The following is a 19,841-nucleotide window of genomic DNA, read 5'->3' as shown; positions in this document are numbered from 1 at the left end:
AAAAGTCGAGAAAAGATACTCGCCAAACTGTTAATGATGGTTCACCTGTGGGGAGTGATTCTGGAGGCAGGGAATTGAAATAGGGGCTTTAACCTTTCAATGCTATTCATTTTTGTGTGGTTAGAATTTTTGTATGTGACTGGCTTTTATAAACAGAAAACAGGTGGGGAAACTGAGGCACACTCTTGAGCAGCACCTTCCTGAGGCTTTTGCTGAGCTTGTGCCGCGCCTGCCCTCCACCAATTCTGCAGGGGAGCCAGCAGACAGGGCTGCGGCGGGTGGTCCGGTGCCTGCGGGTGTGGCAGAGCGCCAAGCACAGGGGGACTCGTGTCTCTCCTGCCCTGAGAGGACACCTCTGTCCCTTCTGAGATGTCCTGGCCTACCTGCCCCCGGATGGCCGAGGGCCAGATGCTCGCCAGGCTCTGTCCTCACAAGGTGTGTGACCTCCAGCTAATCACAAAAGTCTCTGGGAGCCTCCCCAGGAGGCCGGGTGCTCTGAGGGGTAACGGGTGAGAGGGAGCTTCGCCCACCGTGCAGTGACACTTAGGAGGGACGGTTATGACAACTCTCAGTGTGTTTCCTGTAGCAAGCTCAGTTCTGAGACTCCTGGGGACAAAGCACGACACTTCCTTTTGGAGGGGAACATGGCACCATGTACTCCAGACTTGCTGCAGGCCACTGTGTGCTCTGGCAGGGGGAACTTGGCTCTCCTGGGGTCTGAGCACCCTCGAGAGGCTGTGGGGCCAAAGCTGAGGGAAGGAACAGTGCTCAGGTTGGGGGAGAGGAGGCCCCCCTTTCACCCTCGCACTCCACATGCCAGGCAGCAGCTCAAGAGGACAGCCAGAGGGGCGTTGACACAGGAGTCAAATCAGCCCGGGGTTACTTGGAATCCTCTGGGGAAGTGTCCTGGTTTGAAGTGGGGATAAAATGAGGAGCATTCCTTTTCAGTGGGGGCCACAGGGAAGACTTGGGACCCCCCCATCACTTCAGTGAGTGGGGGTGCTGTGAGCTGGGGTAAAGAGCTGTAAACATGTTAGTAATGAAGACAACTAGCACTTGTCAGGGCTTCACAGTTTACAAAGCACTTTCTCATACATTTTCCTGTTTTCTTCACTGGAGTCCACAGACCTTTTGACTTCAGAGGGTGAAGCCCTTGAATCTGAGAGAAAAAATTGTGAGTGTGTTTGACTGCATACACATTTATGTGAACACCATTTTCTGGACAGACGTAATTTTCACCAGAATCTCCAATGGGTCAATGAGGGGCTGAAACCACTGGTCTAACGCTCCCTTCATGTTTATCTTTGCAGGTGGAAAGCAGTGACACACCGAAGGACCCCGCCGTGACCTCCAAGTCCCTGTCCATGGCCCAAGACTCAGGCCCCTCAGAGCTGTTACCCAACGGGGACTTGGAGAAGCGGAGTGAGCCCCAGCCAGAGGAGGGGAGCCCCGCTGGAGGGCAGAAGGGCGGGGCCCCAGCAGAGGGAGAGGGTGCCACTGAGACCCCGCCCGAAGCCTCCAGAGCTGTAGAGAATGGCTGCTGCACCCCCAAGGATGGCCGGGGAGCCCCTGCAGAAGAGGGTAAGTCCCGGGCACAAGGGGGGAAGCCTCTGCAGGGCTGGCTGGGATCCCCCTGAGGGTTAGAACTCAGGGCCTGGAAGGTCCCAGGAGGCACCTGCTGGGTGGTGGCTGAAGGTCTACTTGCTAAGGCTGTGTGCCCTGGAGGCTACTGGCTGGATATAGCCCACGCACGTTTTATTTGACCCAGGCAGTATTTTAAACATTAAAAAGAAAATTAATTGCCAATATTTCAAAATCAAGAAATTTCACATAAAAATCTGGAGTTTTGGCTTCTCATGGAAAAAAAAACAAAACTAGATTTGGTACGACAGTGAGTTTGCAGAATGCTGGTGGTTGCTGAACTGGGGTGATGGCTGTCTCCCCACAGGCTGGTGGTTCTCTTTGCTTTCCATCAGCCTTGGCCGCGCCTGCTCACTCTTCTACAAGACCTGCGGCTCTTAGGGATCCACACATTGGAAGCCCCTGGCCTGGGCACTCGAGGGCAGCAGGTGCCCTTGTGGGTGTTATAATCGCCGTCAGCCTTTCCCAGTGCAGATGTCCTAAGCCCACCACAGTTCAGCAGACGGGACTGAAGTTCAGTGGTTGCAGAGTAAGGGAGGGGTAGGGCAGGTGGGGGTGGGGTGTGCACTGCCCAGCCCAGACCTCTTCCTCTAGGGACTTTTTGGCCTAGCCCTGGAGCCCTGGAGCCCTGGAAAGTTGCCCACTTTTTTCTTTCAGGTTAAGCCAGCGATTTCAGGGCCAACAGAACTGTAAACATGTTAGTAATGAGGACAACTAGCATTTGTACAGGGCTTCACAGTTTACCAAGCGCTTTCTCATACATTATCACGTTTGATCCTCCCAGGGCCCTGCCAGGTTGTTTTGCATATGTGCATTTTAATTTCAGAATGCCTTCCTTCCAAGAGTACATGATGGGGAGTGAATCAATCGATTAATTGGCGTGACTTAATTTCGCATGCTTCCAAACCTCATATTCATGCAGGGTAGAGAGCATCTCCAGAAGAGATTTCCCAATTTATTAAAAAAAAAAAATCTTTCATTCATTTACTATTCAACTAATATTTACGATGCCCCCACTACGTGCAAAGGGCTTTCTGAGGTACTCATTCTGCATCTGTGGTTTTATTTACTCTCTCAGTCTTCTTCAAGAGGTATTATGAGCCTCATCTTAAGGTGGGAAAAAATCAAGGCTTAATGAGATGTAGTGACTTGCTCAGGGACCCCAAGCCTGTTGGCAGATTCGGAATTCATTCGTCTTGGTCTCTAGCTTCAGAGTCTGTGTGCCCTTCCCATGCCCCCTGCTGTTCTGGGGGGTGGGATTGATGTCGCGGCTGGTCCTGAACTCAGCACCTCTGGGGATGTGTCCTGACACGCAGAGGAGTGGCCATGCGGCCTGATTTGAAACAGGAAGAAAGGGAGAAAACGCCATCTCCCTTTACAAAGGCCAGATATACAAGAGCAGAACTGGGAACCCACCGGCCCTGCCCACCAAACAGGCAGCTCCTGGGACCCCACCATAGCTCGCACCCAGCTGAGGCCCAGGGCTGGGGCAGGCCTTCCTGCCTGTTGGGATGGAGCCAGCACTGTGAGGCTGCTCTTAACTCGTGAGAGTTTGCTTTCGGTTTGGGATTTCCCTGTCCTCCGTTCTCAGGAGCAACTCCTCTAGTTGGTCAATAGGGGTTTATTAAACACTTACTTGACGTGTGCCGGGATTTGGGGAAGCTATCATGAACAAAAACCTGGTTCTTGCCCTGGAGGACCTCAACAATCCACTGAAGAGATGGACATTAATGAGAAATGCACACTTACAAGTGTGTGTTTATACACAGAGATAAGTTCTCGAAGAGAAAATAAACATGATTCTCAGGAACTGTAACAGAGGAGCCCCAGACAAGCTGGGCTGTTACACCTAAGCAGAAGGATGAGCTGGGGTTTACCAGGGGAGGGGAAGCGCAGGGAGGGGGTGAGAACAGGTGGGAGGGAGCAGGGTATCCAGGGACGTGACAGAAACCCACACGTGTGTGGAATGGGGGGAGGGAGGGAGAAGGGTGTTTGACAGGGGGACAGCAGATACAGCTAGCGCAGCTTCAAGGCTGCCCTCTCGAGGGGTGACATGATCCGCTTTACGTTTTGAAAAGATCCCTTTGCCATCTGGATCCTGGGATGGAACAGAGGGGCCGGGAAGCAGGATGAGCAATCAGGCGCCGAGGGGAGGATGGCAGATCTGGAGAGCTGTGGATAAGCGCCAGGGACAGGAGGGGGCCGGGCAGAGATGATGTCAGGGTGACTCCTGGCTTTGGGACTTTCGCACATTGAGTGGATCCTTCTCAGACTCTTAGTACAAAGTGCAGTGGGTGAGAACGTCCCGTATGTCCTTGATCTCCAAAATTTGGCCTTGGAGCACTCCTGTGTGGCCTCAGCTATTGAGGCTGTGGAGATGCTGGCAGGGATCAGAGCTGGGATCCCTGAAGGTCACGGTGAATTGCCTGGATGCGGAGACTGGTGAGCTGGTACCTAGAGGGGTGGGCAGTGGCCTACTGGAGGCTTGGCCACCGGTCCAGCAGTCAGCCCCATAGAATGCATACGCAGCTGCTTGGTTCCAAGAAGGAAGGAGACTGAGGCCCCAGGGAGAAAGTGACTTGGCCATGGTCTTTTCAGGGGCCCCATCTGTCTCTCCCGGAATCCCTCTCATTATTTCCTACACAGGAAACATGGAGGACTTTAAAGCAGTCTTGGCCTGGGCACCCTCCTGTGTGCACGTAGGAGCCCCAAATCCTGATAGTACAGCCAGGAGAAAGGAGGAACAGGGGAGATGATGAGTAATAAGGACAAGAGCCACCTGGACAGGCAGGTGGTGGCCTTGGAACTGCTCCTGCACTCCGAGCATTAAGGCCATCATGGTGATAGTAGTAATGATGGTAATGTAGCTCTCTTTTTTACTGAATATTAACCATGTGTTGAGTGTTCTATGTTCTTGCTACTCAAAATGGTCCATGGACCAGCAGCGTCTCCTGACATCACCTGGCATGTTACAAATACAGAGTCTCCAGCCCCATCCTAGACCTACTGAATCAGAATCTACATTTGAAAGAGATCCTCATGATTCTGAGGCATATTAAACTTTGAGAAGCCCTTCTCTTTATGTAATTCATTTAATCCTTGCCAGCATCTAAGGAAGACTTTTATTATCCCCATTTTTCAGATGGGGAGACTGAGGGTTCAGACAGGTTAAGTTAGTTACTGAGATTATACAGCTTGGTGAAGGGCCAGATGAGGGTCAGCACAGAGCTTCTCTCTGCTTAGACTGACACACTAGTACTCGGCTAGTAACTACCCTCTGAGGCCAGCCTGACCTCAGTCCTGTCATTGGGATTTTGGTTCATTTTAAAGGGAATTTGGAGGTGACCCCCTGGCAGAGTATAGCCTCAGACCAGCAGGTAAGTGTTAGAAGCACTCTGGCCTCCCCTGCCCCCAGGACCTGAGATGCCCCAGGGTTATGTCCAAGCCTGCCAGGGCCATCCTGGAAGACGCACAGCCACCTGGCCCAGCCTGCGACCCTGGGTCTGGGCCGGGAGCAGATGGACGGCAGAGGGACTGTCCAGAGAGCTGCTGACCACCCCCTGACTCAGGACAAGCGCTGCATTCTGAAGCAGCCCAGTTGGTTGTTTTGCTGGGCCGGGCTGGAAAGTGTGTGTGCGATATCACTCAAGTGGGCATGCGCGGAATCTGTCAGGGAGAACATTCCAGAAAGAAGCCAGTTGGAAACCGCATGAGGAAAAGTAGTTCTGTTTCGGGGAGCATGGGGGCTGGGGAAGGAGGAACAGGGGAGCCTCAGGGTGGTGCGATGTAAAAAGGAGACAGCCGGCTTGGGAGTCAGGAGCCCTGAAATCTCAGCTCTGGCAGTAAGTCCCTCGGCTCCCCGGCCCCCCGCCCCCCCCCCCCCGCCGCGCCTCAGTTTCCCCCTCGAAGGGCAAGACAAGTACCCCATCATCTCGACAATTCCTTTCAGCCCCGATTCTCGGTAATTCTAGTGAACAGAGGATTCCCCACAAAGCCAAAAGCCACGGAGGGTCCCCCGGAAGAAAGGTCCCAGGCGCCGCGTGATACGAGGGTGGGCGCCCCCTCCTGGCCGGCCCAAAGCCTGGCCGGGTGGAACGCCGGGGGTCTGAGAGAAGTTGGGGGGCGGGGACCCCGGGGAAGGAGGGAGGCCCGGAGAAGGCGGGCGGGAGGGGCAGCCCTGCCCCAGAAGGCACGAGAAACAGTTGAGGGGCGTGGGGGGCGGCTGGCAGTTGTGAGGCTAGAGGGCCTAAAGGAAGCACGAGGAAGCGACAGGGAAAGCCCGGTGAGACGTACCTTAAAAGGCCGGCTGTGTACACAGCGCTGGCGAGTTAACACGCGCCCCCGCTTCCTCCCGGCGCCCTGGGCATCTGGCACCGCGGGGTCCACACCTCCCAGCAAACCTGCAGGTGCAGCCCTGCCTGCCCTGTCCCCAGGCTCCAGGTCATCGAAGCCCAGAGTGGAGCCGCAGGTCTCCCTCGGTGAGTGAGAGAGGGGGAAAGAAACAGCCTCTTCAGGGGCCTGGGGATTCAGAGACCTTCAGTGCTGTGGCTGGTTTCCGCCTCACAGCCAGGAGATGCAAGAAGGGCTGTTTTTTCCGTTTTGGGCTCTTTGTCTCCCCTTCACACCGCCCACAAACCCCCTACCCCCAGCCTCCCAAGTGACCTTGAGCCGGCCGTAGTGACCTTCCTGCTTTGGGGCCAAGCTCAGTAATCTTGGCTTCAGACAAAGGAGTTCTGGGGCCCAGGTGAGAGGAGGCTCACCACCCCCCCACACACACACCCCAGCCTCCCTGCCTCAGCACCCCCAGTCTCCAGCAGGAAGCTGGAAGGCATAATTAACCCAACCCACAGCCAGGCAGGGCTGCAGACTCTGGAGTGTGCCAGTGAGGAACCTGAGAGGGACAGGACCAGCGTAGGAGCTCCAGGACCTTCTGGAGCTTGGAACCTGGAGAAGGACAGGAGAGGATAAGGCCTCCCTGCCCCAACCTTTAAAGGCTGTACTGCTGGGGCTTCAGCCCCCAGGGGAGCCTTCCCTTCCAGGAACTGGAGTCCAGGCCAACTGAGGAACCTTGGGGAAGAGGAGCAGGGAAATGCTGTCTGAAGCATTAGCAGGGTTATGTACCTATCCTCAACGAGGAAAAAGCTGGGAGAGATTACAGAACGACTGTGGAGAGTGGGAATCCAAGGCTTCTAGAATAAAGACAGAACTCAGGGACCTGAGAATGGGGTACAGAGGCAGATATTCATGGTAGAAGCATGGTGTTGAGAGCTGCAGGAGCACCTTAGAAACCATTTCCAGCATCTTTACTTTCCACATGAGGAAACTGAGTCTCAAAGAGACAAAGTTGCTTCAGTAGTCTTGCTCCAGTCCCCATGCGCCCCCATCCTCCCACCCCCAGAGCATCTTTGCCACACCCCACACCACGCAGTCTGGCCTCCCCTCCAGTAATTGAGCTCTCTTGACTGGGAGCAGCCAAAGGGGCTCTTTCCAGACCCTCCTGTGTGCCTGACTCACTCCACGGGCCAGAAACCACAGCCCTGGCTTTTCTGTTGTTCCTTTGGGTTTGGGCCTCCAACCCTGCCCAGGTCCTTTTTCTGCCCTGGCTGCGCTCTGAGTCCTGGGGCCAGCATGATATAATGCCTGGCACACAGTAGGCCATCAGGTTTGACATAGGCGCGACCAAATGGTTGGAGAAGCCCTATCCCCGAGGCAGGGACCCCAGGCACAAGGTGAGGCCTCTGAGCCACTCCTGTAACTCTGCCGACAGTCCCTTTGTTCTTCCCTCTCCACAGGCAAAGAACAGAAGGAGACCAACATCGAATCCATGAAAATGGAGGCAAGTGTTTTCCTCAACCCCCAGGGGCTCTATGGATCCTGATTCTAGGAGAAGAAAGCCACCGCTCTGACCGACTGTGGCGAGTGTGTGTGAGGGGAGCCCGAGGTGGCCCCTGGCCCCTTCTGTACTTGTCCCTCCGTGAGGAGCAGAGGAAGTGGGTGTGGAGGTTGGAAGGCCCCCAGCGAGGCAGCCAGCTGGTCCCCACTCGAGACCAAGCACCTCCCCTTCTGTTTTATGTCCTGCCCCACATCCCGCCCCCATCCCTCACTCCTTCCACCCAGGCAGGGGCTTGTCCCTCACTCCAGGGCCGGCATCTCTGGCCAGGAGTCAGAGCTCCTGTGTTCTGTATGAGGTGAGTGCCTCCTTGGTTTCCCCTCCAGGAGGAACGACCCTGCAGCAGGGCTGTCCACGCCCACCTTAATGCCGGTCTGTCTGTCGTCTCTCTGTCCTAGGGCTCCCGGGGCCGGCTGCGGGGTGGCCTGGGCTGGGAGTCCAGCCTCCGCCAGCGGCCCATGCCGCGGCTCACCTTCCAGGCGGGGGACCCCTACTACATCAGCAAGCGCAAGCGGGACGAGTGGCTGGCACGCTGGAAAAGGGAGGTGAGGTGCCTTCTCTGGCCTGGGCCCCAGCCTGTCCCACAGAACCGGGAAACTGGAAGTTAGCTTCAGCCACCGTCTGTGGCTGTTGTCAGGCCCTGGCTGAGCCTCAGTTTCCCCTTCCCCTTCAGGTTAACCTCTCACTCTTACAGGGAACTGCTGGCTCCCTAGGCAGTGACTGCGCGTCCTTTGTTATTTCCACAAATGTTACTGGACTCTCAGCGTGTAAGCAGGCAGTGTCTAGGCCTCATGCACGTATAATTCCTACCCTCATGGAGCTGACATTGTGATGGGGGACATGGACAGAAAACAAGTTAGAGCTCTTATTAGAGTTGAAATAGAGAGTAACAAAGGCCTGCTTTAGGTGGGGTGGTGTGAAGAGGCTTCTTGGAGAAGGCAGCATTGAAGTTGAGACCGGAAGGAATAAAAGAGCTGGCTCTGTGAGTTGTGGGGTGGGGGAGAATATTCTAGGCAGAGGAAACAGCACAAGCGAGGCCCTGACTTGTTCGGTTGTGTAAAAGACCGGTCTTCTCAGAGTGAACCAAGCAGGGGAGAGAGTGGGGCCAGACGAGAGGCGGCGAGGGGAGGTAAGCAGAGGCCGATCATACAGAGCCTTGAGATCTGGGCGGGAAGCTGGTTTAACGCTGAGTATCCTGAGAAGCCCCTGAAGGTTTCTATGCAGAGGAGTGATTTGATGTAGATTAAAGGAGCAGCAAAGGTGAAGGAGAGGGACAGATCTGGGCTTGCTAACCAATGGGAAGGATGTGGAAGGGGGGAGGATGGACACGGCCCACAGGGGTAATGCGTGTGCTGCTGCCTCAGGTGGGAAGACTAGAGGAGGAATGGGTTTGGGGTGGGAGGGAAGCAAGTGTTTAGTCTGAGATACTAAGGTGCCCGGATCCCAGAGCAGAGGGAGGTCCAGGCTGTAGATGCAAAGATGGGAAGGCATAGAGCCACAAACACTGATGAGCTCACCTAGGAGACTGGAGAGAACCGAGATGCATCTCGGGCCTCGGTCCACAGAAACCCTGCAGTTATGGCCACATGAGGTAGGGGCAGTGGCAGCAGCGGTATTGAGAAGGGGCCTGGGAGGAAGAGCCTGGGAGAAAGGAGAGAAGCTTTTCCAGAGGCAGGGGCCACCCTGCCCCGTGGAGGCTGAATTGAAACAGGCTGTTTGCACCTGCCCACCTGGAGGCAGCGGGTGACTTTTCTAAGAGAGGCTTCCCTGCAGATGAGGAGGGAGGAAGCCAGGCCAGGGCTTCAGCAGTGAGAGGCGGTGAGGCGGTGGAGACCAAGGGGCGAAAGCAGTCCCCCCGAGCAACCACTGGGGGACTGCCCTCCTGTGTGTCTGATGAGCAGAGAGAAAGCGTGTTGACCAGGAAGGGAAGGGACGCGCCATGAATTGCCACCACCTGGGGCCTTTCACCTTCACTCTCACTGGTCTTTACCCCAGGCCTACAAAGGAGGGTGTTATCCCTTGTACATTGTGTGAGAGCTTGCTCTAGAGAAAGTTCCAAGCCAGGTGGGAAAGAGAGAGGCTGGTGGCTACTTGATTGTTTCCATTTCCTCTGGGATCCAGGAAGGCAGAAATTTCTCTCCTGGAAGAGCTTGGAAAAGGGACAGGACAGCCTCTGCAAGGTCTCTGAGCTTTAAGTGTGGTCTTTGGGATGGAAATTTCGTTCAGGACTTGGGGCTATTCCTCTGTGGTCGGTGGGAGGGGCTTTGCTTTTTAACTACTTGTTATGTGGGAGTCTGTGCTTTTGCTCTCCTTTAGCCCTGGGGCCAGAAGCTAGATATAATGCCTTTTACACTTGAAGGGCTTCCAGAAATTTGGTGATCCTTAAACTACTTAAAGAACATTTATGGAGGCCTGCCCTCAGTTGCAATTAAAAAAAAAAAAAAAAAAAAAAAGGCAGTCTTTTCTTAACTCACAGGGAAAAGTAAGATAATAGATACATTTTCTCAATCTTAAAATTGCCACTAAAATTTATTAAAAAAAATTTTTTTTGGCTGCACCACGTGGCATGTGTGATCTTAGTTCCCGACCAGGGATTGAAACCGTGTCCCCTGTGGTGGAAGCACAGAGTCGTAACCCCTGGACCACCAGGGAAGTCCCCCCAACTAAAACTCAGGGTGAGGGATCGGGCACCTCAGGCAGAGCATCGCCAAGGAACATAGACTAATTCTGCCTGGGGTCACCTTTGCATCAGCAAGAGGTGGCTTTTGGCTTTTAAAGGATGAACTTGAATTTAGGGAAAGGGGAGGAAAGGCGAGGTAGAAAGAGACTTACAGTATGTGCAGAAGTTCAGAGGAACAAGACTGTGTGGTCTTTTCGGGAATGGAGGTCCATGGTGGTGGATGAAGGAGCACAGGATGCAGGCTCAGAGCAGCAGGAGGGTGGCTGGGGAGCTGGGCTTGTGTGAAGGCTGTGGGGCTTCACCTGACCCCACTCTGCCCCTGGTCCACATGCCTCACCTGTAGAGCCTTCTACCCTCAAAATATCCCCCTCGGCTTAATTTCCTTTTCCCATGACCTCCCTGATCACTCCACACTGTGAGGTCTGCTCTTTACCATCTGAGTTTACCTGCCACCTTAAGCTTTAAAAAAAAAAAAACAACTAAGAAGACTTAGAATATCTCAAAATAAATGAAATTTAAAATAATTGGATGAGAAAAATGGGGCATTTCCAACCCCTCTGCCGAGGCAGAAGTGGGGGTTCCTGCCTGAGCTGGGATGCTCATGTCTGTCTGTCCCATCTCCTATTCTCTGCACCTCTGTACTCATCCTTGTAAGGATTAAATTCTGCCTTAATCGTTACCAGGCCCTGCAACAGAGCCAGCAACAACTCTCCGTTGTCTCCCTATCATGTCAGAAATCCTCTGGCTGTTTCTCAAGACTTTGACCCTCACTGTGACCTCCACAATGGCTCCACCCCCCGAACCCTGCCACTACCATTCTCTAATAGAACAGTCCCTGTGAGAGACCGGGTCTCCCCTTTCTACTTCCTTCCTGCTTTTGTTTCTGCTATACTTTCCCCTCTTCATTCTTCAGGGTTGAGTCCGAGAGCTGTTGCCTCCTCCAAGAAGATCTCTGGATTCTCTCTAGTCCACACTGCCCTCTTCCCTTCTCTGCACTCCTGTAGTCCTTACCGTTAATATTGTGGGGTTTAGCAGTCAGTTATATTTCATAGAGTATTTTTCACTAACTCTTACATGTCTTCACCAGTTATGCCAAACCTGATAATTGGGCAGGGAGAACAGGCTCTGTGAATAGCTGTTGGTTGGCTAAGCAGTTGGGAGGTGGGTAAATATGAGACAACTTCTTGGGGAGCTCGGGCCCAGGCCATTGGTTTCTGGGGGTGCTGACAAGTGTACCTGGAGAATAGTGTGGGGCTGGGGGACTGAGGGCAGGCTCCCATGGGTAAGGTGGTGCCTGAGTCTTCTCCATCCCACATTCCTGCTGTCCCCACTGGGTCGCCACTGTTCTTGAGCCAAGGAGAACTTACCTTGGCCTGGCAGAACTAGCCCAGGGCGGGGTGTGGGGAGGAGAGACGAGAGGCACCTTCCCCCAGAGGAGGGCAGTTCCAGACTCTTCTTTCTGTTTTCAGAACAGCGTGGCCCTGAAGGAGCACTTTAGGCTTAGGAAGGGCTTTTCACAGGTGTTACCTCATTAACCCTCACGAGTGCGAGGCAGAGGCCTGGCCAAGCGGCTGGAACTGTCATCAAGCCAGAAGGCCTGAGGGCTCCCTGTGTGTGTCGGTGCTGTGGTTTTAGGACGCGGTTATAGCCGGTGATGTTATGACTCTCTTTAATGTCTTCACCCCAACCGATTCTAAATTGCTTCGGGGTCAGGAAACCATGTCCTGCTCTTCTAGAATCTTGCCTCTTTCCTGGCTTCCAACCCAAATGGAGGGACTCCTGCATCCTCAGACTTACTAGATGTTTAATACGTATTAAATACTGATAGCAAGTAATTGGGGGCTTCCCAGGTGGCGCTAGTGGTAAAGAGCCTGCCTGCCAATTCAGGAGATGTAAGAGATTTGGGTTAGATCCCTGGATCAGGAAGATCCCCTGCAGGAGGAAACGGCAGCCCACTCCAGTATTCTTGCCTGGAGAATTCCATGGACAGAGGAGCCTGGTGGGCTACAGTCCATGGGGTCAAAGAAGAGTCAGACACAACTAAAGCGACTTAGCGTGCACACAGGCAACAGTAATCTTCTGTCCACATACTCCAGTCTGTCCTCTCCTCCCTTCTCTCTCCTGCACTCAGAGCCCCCTTCTCTCCCCACAGGCAACACAGCCTTCGCTTTCCTGGAAGTGAGTCCAGGTGCCGACTTGTCCACTCACTGGACCTGGGACCTTCTGCATCACTTGACCACCCCATCCCCGCCCCGCTCCCGCGCCACTGCTTCTGCCCCTCAAGCTTAGGCCCCAGCACTGTTTGTAGACTTTGGTTGTACTCTGCTGTCCTGTGTGCGTCTCATCTTCATGGAACCCCACTCACCAGTTTGTTTTCTGCTTTTGCCCAACCCAAGCTTGTTCAGCACAGGCCCTCTGGGCACCTCTGCCCCCAGGGCTTGCCGTTCAGGAGGTACTCTGTAAAAGTTTGCTGAATGAATGAATGACTACTTCTAATCTCAGAGTTGTGTGGGTTAATAAGGTGTATAGAACATGTACAGCACAGGGCTAGAATATAATAGGACATGCATAATTCTTTAAAACTGATTTATATAAGTATTACACAAATACATTCTTTAAAAAAAAAAACAAAAAACAACCATCCCTCCCAGTGACTTTAATTCCCCTACCAGAGGTATCTGGTGCTGTCTTTATCCATCTATGTGTGTGTGTAAATTTATAAGTTTGCTTCACAGTTGCTTTTTTTCGCTTTTCCTTTTTTATATAAATAGAACCACACTATAGTTTCGTTTTACAGCTTGGTTTTTCACTTATGATAAGTCTGGGCAATCAAGCCACGTAATTACTGTTCTCTTCCACTGTATGGATTACCATGATTTTATTTAACCATTCTCTTATTGGTGGACATTTGTGTGGTTTACAGTATTTTACTGCATAAGCACCACAGCAGTGAACATCCTTGGTCATGTCTCTTTGTGCATCTGTTTCTCTCAGATAGATACCTAGAAAGAGAAATGCTGGGTTGAAAGGAATGTGTATTTTGCATTTTATACAGTGTGCCAAATTGTCCTCCAAAAAGGGCAGTGCCAACTTAGGCTCCCGTAAACAGGGTATGAGAAGATTTTCACCTGTGCCAACATCAATATTTTGCTAATCTAATGGGTGGGAAAAACACTATCTTGCTATGATTTTAATTGGCATTTCCCAGATAAGTGAGGTTGGACATCTTTTCATATGTTTATTGGCCATTTGTACTGCTGCTCCTGTGAGCTGAGCAAATGTTGCTTCCTTTTGCTTTATAACCCTGCAGTCTCAACAGACTTGCTTCCTGTCGGCCCTGGGAAGAACAGCCTGAGTGTCCAGCGGGTCATCTCCTGCTGTGCTATATTCCATTTAATAAGCTATCCCCAAGCACCTTCGGTGTTGGGGGGTTGAGGGTATTGTGCCGGGCACTTTGAGAAGAAGGAGATGAATTAAGTGTGATCTCCTGGGCTTTAGTACAGGAGATGTGAGAAATGGCAACGTAAAGTAGACCTTTAAGCACTAAAACCAAACTATTAGCCAAGTATGTGGGTAGCAGTTTTAGGGGATTCCAACTGGCAGACGTTCCTAGCTTATTCACCATATAGTATATAAACTAATGAAAACCCGAACCCTTACAGGATGGCCTCAGAAATAACATTGCCCTTAAAGGAGATGATGCTTTTTAGAGCCGATGTGACACGTGTACTTTACCAAAAGGCTGAACGAACACCTTTTAAAGGCACTGTTGTGACAGCCTATAATCAGTAGTGAGTTCCAGGGCTGGCCCTTAGGACAGGCTGTGAAACTTTCATCACAGAGGCACCCGTTGTCTCTTCAGTGGACCAGCTGTTCACCCACTGGAATGTTCACTCCATCTGGTGGGGCGGGTGTGAGGTGGGCACAGAGAGAAGAGCGCTGAGAACAACCCCCACTTTTTAGTGGTGAGAAAACAGTAACGAGGTACTGGGTTCAGCAGTGCCACAGCCAAACCTGAAATAGGCCAGAGGGGTAGCTTTGTGAGCATCTCCTTCATCTCAGGTGGCTCAGCTGGTAAAGAATCTACCTGCAATGTGGGAGGCCTGGGTTTGATCCCTGGGTTCCATGGACTGTACAATCCATGTAGTCGCAGAGTCAGACGTGACTGAGCGACTTTCACTTTTCACCTCATCTCAGGGACAGTGCTGGGAGCGTTAACGTCTGCCACAATCCTAATGATAAAGTAACTTTGTATTTCAGGTTTCACAAAACAGAGACCACTGCTGTGGCCCGGCCCAGATCAGAAATCTAAACCTAGGTCATTGGGCTAGGTCGTCCATGTGTGGTGTGTGCTCAGTCATGTCTGACTCTTTGCGACCCATGTACTGTGCCAGGCTCCTCTGTCCATGGGACTCTCCAGGCAAGAACAGTGGAGTGGGTAGCCAGGGGATTTGCTTCTCCAGGGGATCTTTCGACCCAGGGATTGAACCCCCATGTTTTGCCTCTCCTGTATTGGCAGGCAGATTCTTTACTGCTGTGCCACCTGGGAAACCCTAGGTGGTCCATGAGCTAGTCCAGCGGTTAGGAATCCATGCTTCCATAATAGGGGGCCGAGGTTTGATCCCCAGTTGGAGAACTAAGATCCCATATGCCATGCCTCAGCCAAAAAAATTTTTTTAAAATAATAAATGAAGCTAGGTCAGTGCAGGTACAGGAAACTCCTGCTAATCCTTCAGCTCAGTTTAGTGGGTTCACCTTCCCCTAGGAAACAAGACTCGCTACCTTGTAAGGAAATCCCATCCTTGCTGGCCAATCATGCCCTGTTCCTGTTCCTGATGCCTCTTCTGTCAGTGGGTGGAACTTATGCTGGTCCAGCATCCTTGGGAAGGTGCTCTTGCAGCTCTGAGCCACTGTACTCCCCCAGTCTGTGGACTGTTTTCCCTTAAATAAAGGACATCAGACTTGTTACTAAATTGTATTATTTTTGTCATTTCACAGGTATACTATTCACAATTACTATAAGAGTTAATTTTCATCCCTATTTTACCACTAGGAAGCTAAGACTCCTGTAGGTGAGGAGATAAGAGCCATGTGGACATCCTTGTGGACAGGCCTGTGGGCTAAACCAGACTCCAGATCGCAGGCTGCTTCTGTTTCACAAACAACTCCACTAGAACTGGGTCTTCCTGGTTTTCAGTCTTGGCTTCCCCTGAAACTATAGGACGGGGTTGGAGGGAGCTCACTGGCTCAGCCCTCTGTCCCTGCCGCCTTGCCCCACCTCGGCCGCAGGTCTTCAGGCCGCAGGGTCTTGCCAGGTTTGGGTCCCTTTCACCCTGGGGACCCCTTCCCACTTCCTTCTCTACTCCTTTGGTCCTGAGCCTTTGCCCTTGAACTGCTGTTTTTCTCATGATTGGTTTTGATGTTGTGAAATCAGATTAAGTAAATGGAATGAGATTCAGGAGGCCTGGTTTCTGAGTATAGCCTCTGCTGCTGCTGCTGCTAAGTCACTTCAGTCTTGTCCGACTCTGTGCGACCCCATAGACGGCAGCCCACCAGGCTCCCCCGTCCCTGGGATTCTCCAGGCAAGAGCACTGGAGTGGGTTGCCATTTCCTTCTCCAATACATGAAAGTGAAAAGTGAAAGTGAAGTCGCTCAGTTGTGTCCGACTCTTAGCGACCCCATGGACTGCAGCCTACGAGGCTCCTCCATCCATGGGATTTTCCAGGCAAGAGTACTAGAGTGGGGTGCTATCGCCTTCTCCGGAGTACATCCTCTACTCAGGATCAATTTGAGAAGGTTGTTCTCCTCTCTGTACTTTAGTTTCCTCGTTTGTAGCAGGGCACAAATAGACCAGATGACCCCTGAGATTCGGAAATAGCATAATTTAAGGGGAGGCGGACTGAAGTCATGACCTGTAGCTCCCTTTGTCTCCTTGTATGGACGTCCTAAATTAAATGTTTGAGTGAATTCTCATACCTCACATACATGCTTCTTTTAGAGGCACATACATAAAGCATCTTAATAAAGATGCTTAGAAAAAACTTTCACAAAATTCATGTTTTGTGCTAGAATCTAGCTTTCCTCTTCATGGTGGACCGCTTTTATTGTGTTTGCTGCCAGGATCAGAAATGGCAGGGCTTGCTACTCACCTGGGTGAGGGAGAGTCTTGAAGCCACCACTAAAAAGGTGATGTTGCAAACACACCCCTAACAGGCACATGTTCCTGGGGCATTTCCTCAGCTCAGAAACTGCACATCCCTGTTCTGGCTTTGGTCACCATGTGCCTAGCTAGGTCTGCCCCTTACTGCTCATTTTCTCTTCTTTAGTCACACGATCACCCTCTATCATTTTGAGAGTTACAGACCTTGACTGAGCAAATACTTTGTGCTCAGGCTTTCAGAAAACTCCATATGCATCTGGGTCTCCGCCACTTTCCCACATTTTCTAGACACTAAAGAGACACGTTTAAAGGAAGGTCAGAATCCCACCCTGGCAGCGGTAGGCAGTTAAGTGCTGCAACCCAGTAAGGGTTAGGATAGAAATAGGAGGAAAGGAGCCATGGGAGCAGCTAACTAGCCCTGCCCAAGGAGGCTGGGAAGGCCTGTGTAGAAGAGACATCTTGCAGGCTTGCTACTGGGATAGGAGTTTTCCTGATGGGGACAGTGGGGGAAGGGCACTGAGTGGGATCTAAAAAAAACCCTCTAGGAGTTTGGGATCTAGAGCACCTCAAGATTTCTTGCATTTTTATTTCAGCTTTCAGAAACAACCTCATAGCCCTCGCTGTGAGGCAAACAGGAGAAGATCCAGTGGTGCTATTCTCTCTTTGCTTTCATGATCAGAGCATTCGTTAAGGAGGTCCCTAGGATGCTCGAGCACGGGGGGTTCAGCTGGACTGTGTGACTCTGTTAAGGAGTACTCTAGATGTTGTAAACGGACTTGAGTCTGTATTTACTAAATACATGCAGTACCATGCTGGCACTGGAGGAGACAGTGGACACGGTCCCTGTCCCAGGGCACACATGGTCTAGAGGAGGAGGTGGGAGTGCCCACTGTGAGCCACAACATCAGATGGAGCATGGGCCTCGGCCTGTGCTTCTGCCACCAGGAGTCTGGTGAGCATAGAGGAGGGCAAGAGAACTTCTGGGGGAACTCCTGGAAGGTTCCCTGGAGGAGGTGTCCTTTGAGAATTCCAATAAGGATAAATAAGGAAGGCGTTTCAGGAAAAAGAAACACTGAGGGCAAAGACAAAGAGGCATGAAGCTTCTGGGTTGGTCAGGGAACAGCGTGAGAGCTGGTAACTAGGTGTGGGAATTGGCAAGGAAGTGTAAGAAGAGATAAAACTGCAAAGGGAGATGGTCAGATTGTTACAGCCTCCCTGTCATAGTGAGAAACGTGGGCTTCACTGTGCAGGAGGGAGCTGGAATGTTAGAGAACCGGATGTGTATTTTGGGAAGGTAACCCTCCCTGGCTGCAATGCAAAGGGACCCAGGGAAGGTTAGAAGAAGGACCAGTTAGGAGGGCGTTTCATCTGATTTTGACGAAGGGGCCAGGCAGTGGGAGGCAGACTTGATAGAACTGATACAGTTTGCCTCTGGTTGGAGGGAAGGGAGAAACTGGGCTGGTATTTGGGGGCTGGGGTGAGTGGTCATTATATGAGCTAGGAAATCCCGAGCTAGGGAGGAAGAGCAGGTTTGGAGCAAGAAGGTGGTATGGACTTTCCATTTTCTTAAGGATTTATTTTGATGGTCAGAAGCTTTTCATTTGAACAAAATCCAGTTAACCAAATTCTTCTTTTATTGGAGTGTGTGTGTGATCTCTGAGTTCTCTGCCTACCCTAAAGTCATGAAGATAGTCTCTTAGGAGGAGTAAATTTTATTTATTTGTCTGGCTGTGTCAGATCTTAGTTGCGGCATGTGGGATCTTTCGCTGCAGCGTGCAGGCTCAGTAGTTGTGGTGGGCAGGCCTTGTTGCCACGTGCCACAGGGCTCAGACCCACATCCCCTGCATTGGAAGGCGGATTCTTAACTGCTGGACCACCAGAAAGTTCCAGGAGTGGACTTTTAAGTTAGGTTTTGGACAAGCTGCTTTTGAGAAGCCAGCAGAGTGGCTGACAATGGGGAGGGGTTTAGCAGGCACTCAGGAGTCATCCTCTAGGAGGGTAAGTGCAGGCTGGCGAGCAGGGAGAAAGGACCAGGGTAGGGAGGGTCAGCTCACCTACCTGGGGCTTCTGGGAGCAACCAGCTGGCAGGAGTGCCAGAACAACTGAAGGACCACTAAAGACCCTCTTTTCACCTGTCTGTGGAGCCTTTTAAAAGAGTTGCCTTTTAAACAGTACCTAGATTCGCATAAACAGGAGACTGCACTTTTTTATTCCTACTTTTGCTTAATCTGAGTTGAAAGTGAAAAATTAAAAATACACTGCCCATTATTCCTTAACTAAAGAGTCATATAGCGTCTGTGAAGAGTTCTTATTAAGGGACGGCAAGTCAGAAAAACAGTAAAACTTGCTCACAGTGTGCAGTTGGCATGGGAGAGGGGGAGGACCCGGATGGCCAGAGACCTGACGGGTTAGAACTGAGTGACTAACACACATACATTCTGGAGCTATGAGGCGGAGACCCTGGTGTGATTCCTGGGAAATCTGATTCTCTAGTCAGGTGCCCATGGTTCTGGGGCTTGTGCAAGTTTGAGAACCACCCAGCTTCAGGTGATCGGAAGTAAACCAAACCCGACACAGAAGTGTAGTGAATAGTGTTACTTGCTCCGCCATGTCCGACTCTTTGCGACCTCATGGACTGTAGCCTGCCAGACTCCTCTGTGCATGGAATTCTCCAGGCAAGAATACTGGAGTAGGTTGCCACGTCCTTCTCCAGGGGATCTTCCCAAGCTGGGATCGAATCCAGGTCTCCTGCATTGCAGGCAGATTCGTTACCACTTGAGTAAACCGGGAAGCCGCCTGACACAGAAGAGATTCCTCCAAAGATGCATTTATTGTGTCACCCACCACCTGATAGTGAAGGACAGGGAAACCTGGCATGTTGCAGTCCATAGAGTTGCAAAGAGTTGGGCACGACTTAGCAACCGAACCACCACCCCCGCCCCAGTCACCCTCACGGGGTCTTCCTGCACATTCGCATTACCTGGGAGTCTGTTTTAACCATTGCTCTCTGGGCCACCCACCCTGGATTCAGTACACTTGGACTTTAGTTCTGGGCCCAGGCCCAGATCACTCCGAAAGGTGTCCAGGTGATTGTAAGGGCTTGAAACTCAGGCCGTGAACACTGAGCTGTGGAAGAAGTATGGGCTCTAACGCCGGCACAGCTAGAGAACTGTTTCCCAATAGAGGTGGGGGGAGAAGACCGGAAAGGACTTGGTGCAGGAATTCAAATGTTTCCTTTGGGATGGAGATGGTAGGCGGTCCTAGTGTTTTCAGCAATGGGTTTACCCCAAGGCTTGTCTGCTGGGCTCCTCCTGGGTCTTCTCTTTGGACCCTGAAACTTGAGAGGGTCTGCATGCCTGAATCTGAATGGTGGTCCCTGGGGTCCCTCCCTTTGACCCCTGGAGCCTGGGGTGGGGGAGGGGAGGAGAAAGCAACCCTGGCAGTTCAGGTTTACCTGGTTCCTTTGGACC

At 51.9% G+C, this 19,841-nt stretch overlaps 1 protein-coding gene across 8 annotated transcripts in view; it reads left to right on the top strand.

Annotated features, from left to right (window-relative positions):
- The window catches only part of DNMT3A (DNA methyltransferase 3 alpha), a 103,733-nt gene that overhangs the window by 51,789 nt on the left and 32,103 nt on the right, over window positions 1–19,841 (top strand). For all 8 annotated transcript variants that reach the window (XR_011466015.1, XM_070379223.1, XM_070379222.1 and 5 more), the window contains exons 4-6: window positions 1,311–1,581; window positions 7,434–7,477; window positions 7,930–8,076. Coding sequence is in view for 7 of the 8 variants with exons in the window: in XM_070379223.1 (XP_070235324.1) it covers window positions 1,311–1,581; window positions 7,434–7,477; window positions 7,930–8,076 (462 nt within the window). In the remaining variant the exon portion in view is untranslated. The remainder of the gene's footprint in view (window positions 1–1,310; window positions 1,582–7,433; window positions 7,478–7,929; window positions 8,077–19,841) is intronic.

The sequence above is a fragment of the Bos mutus genome, chromosome 11 (assembly GCF_027580195.1).
Source record: "Bos mutus isolate GX-2022 chromosome 11, NWIPB_WYAK_1.1, whole genome shotgun sequence".
In the NCBI taxonomy this organism is placed as follows: domain Eukaryota; kingdom Metazoa; phylum Chordata; class Mammalia; order Artiodactyla; family Bovidae; genus Bos; species Bos mutus.
The sequence above is the reverse complement of the archived record's forward strand: the minus strand, read 5'-3'. Positions and strand labels throughout refer to the sequence as shown.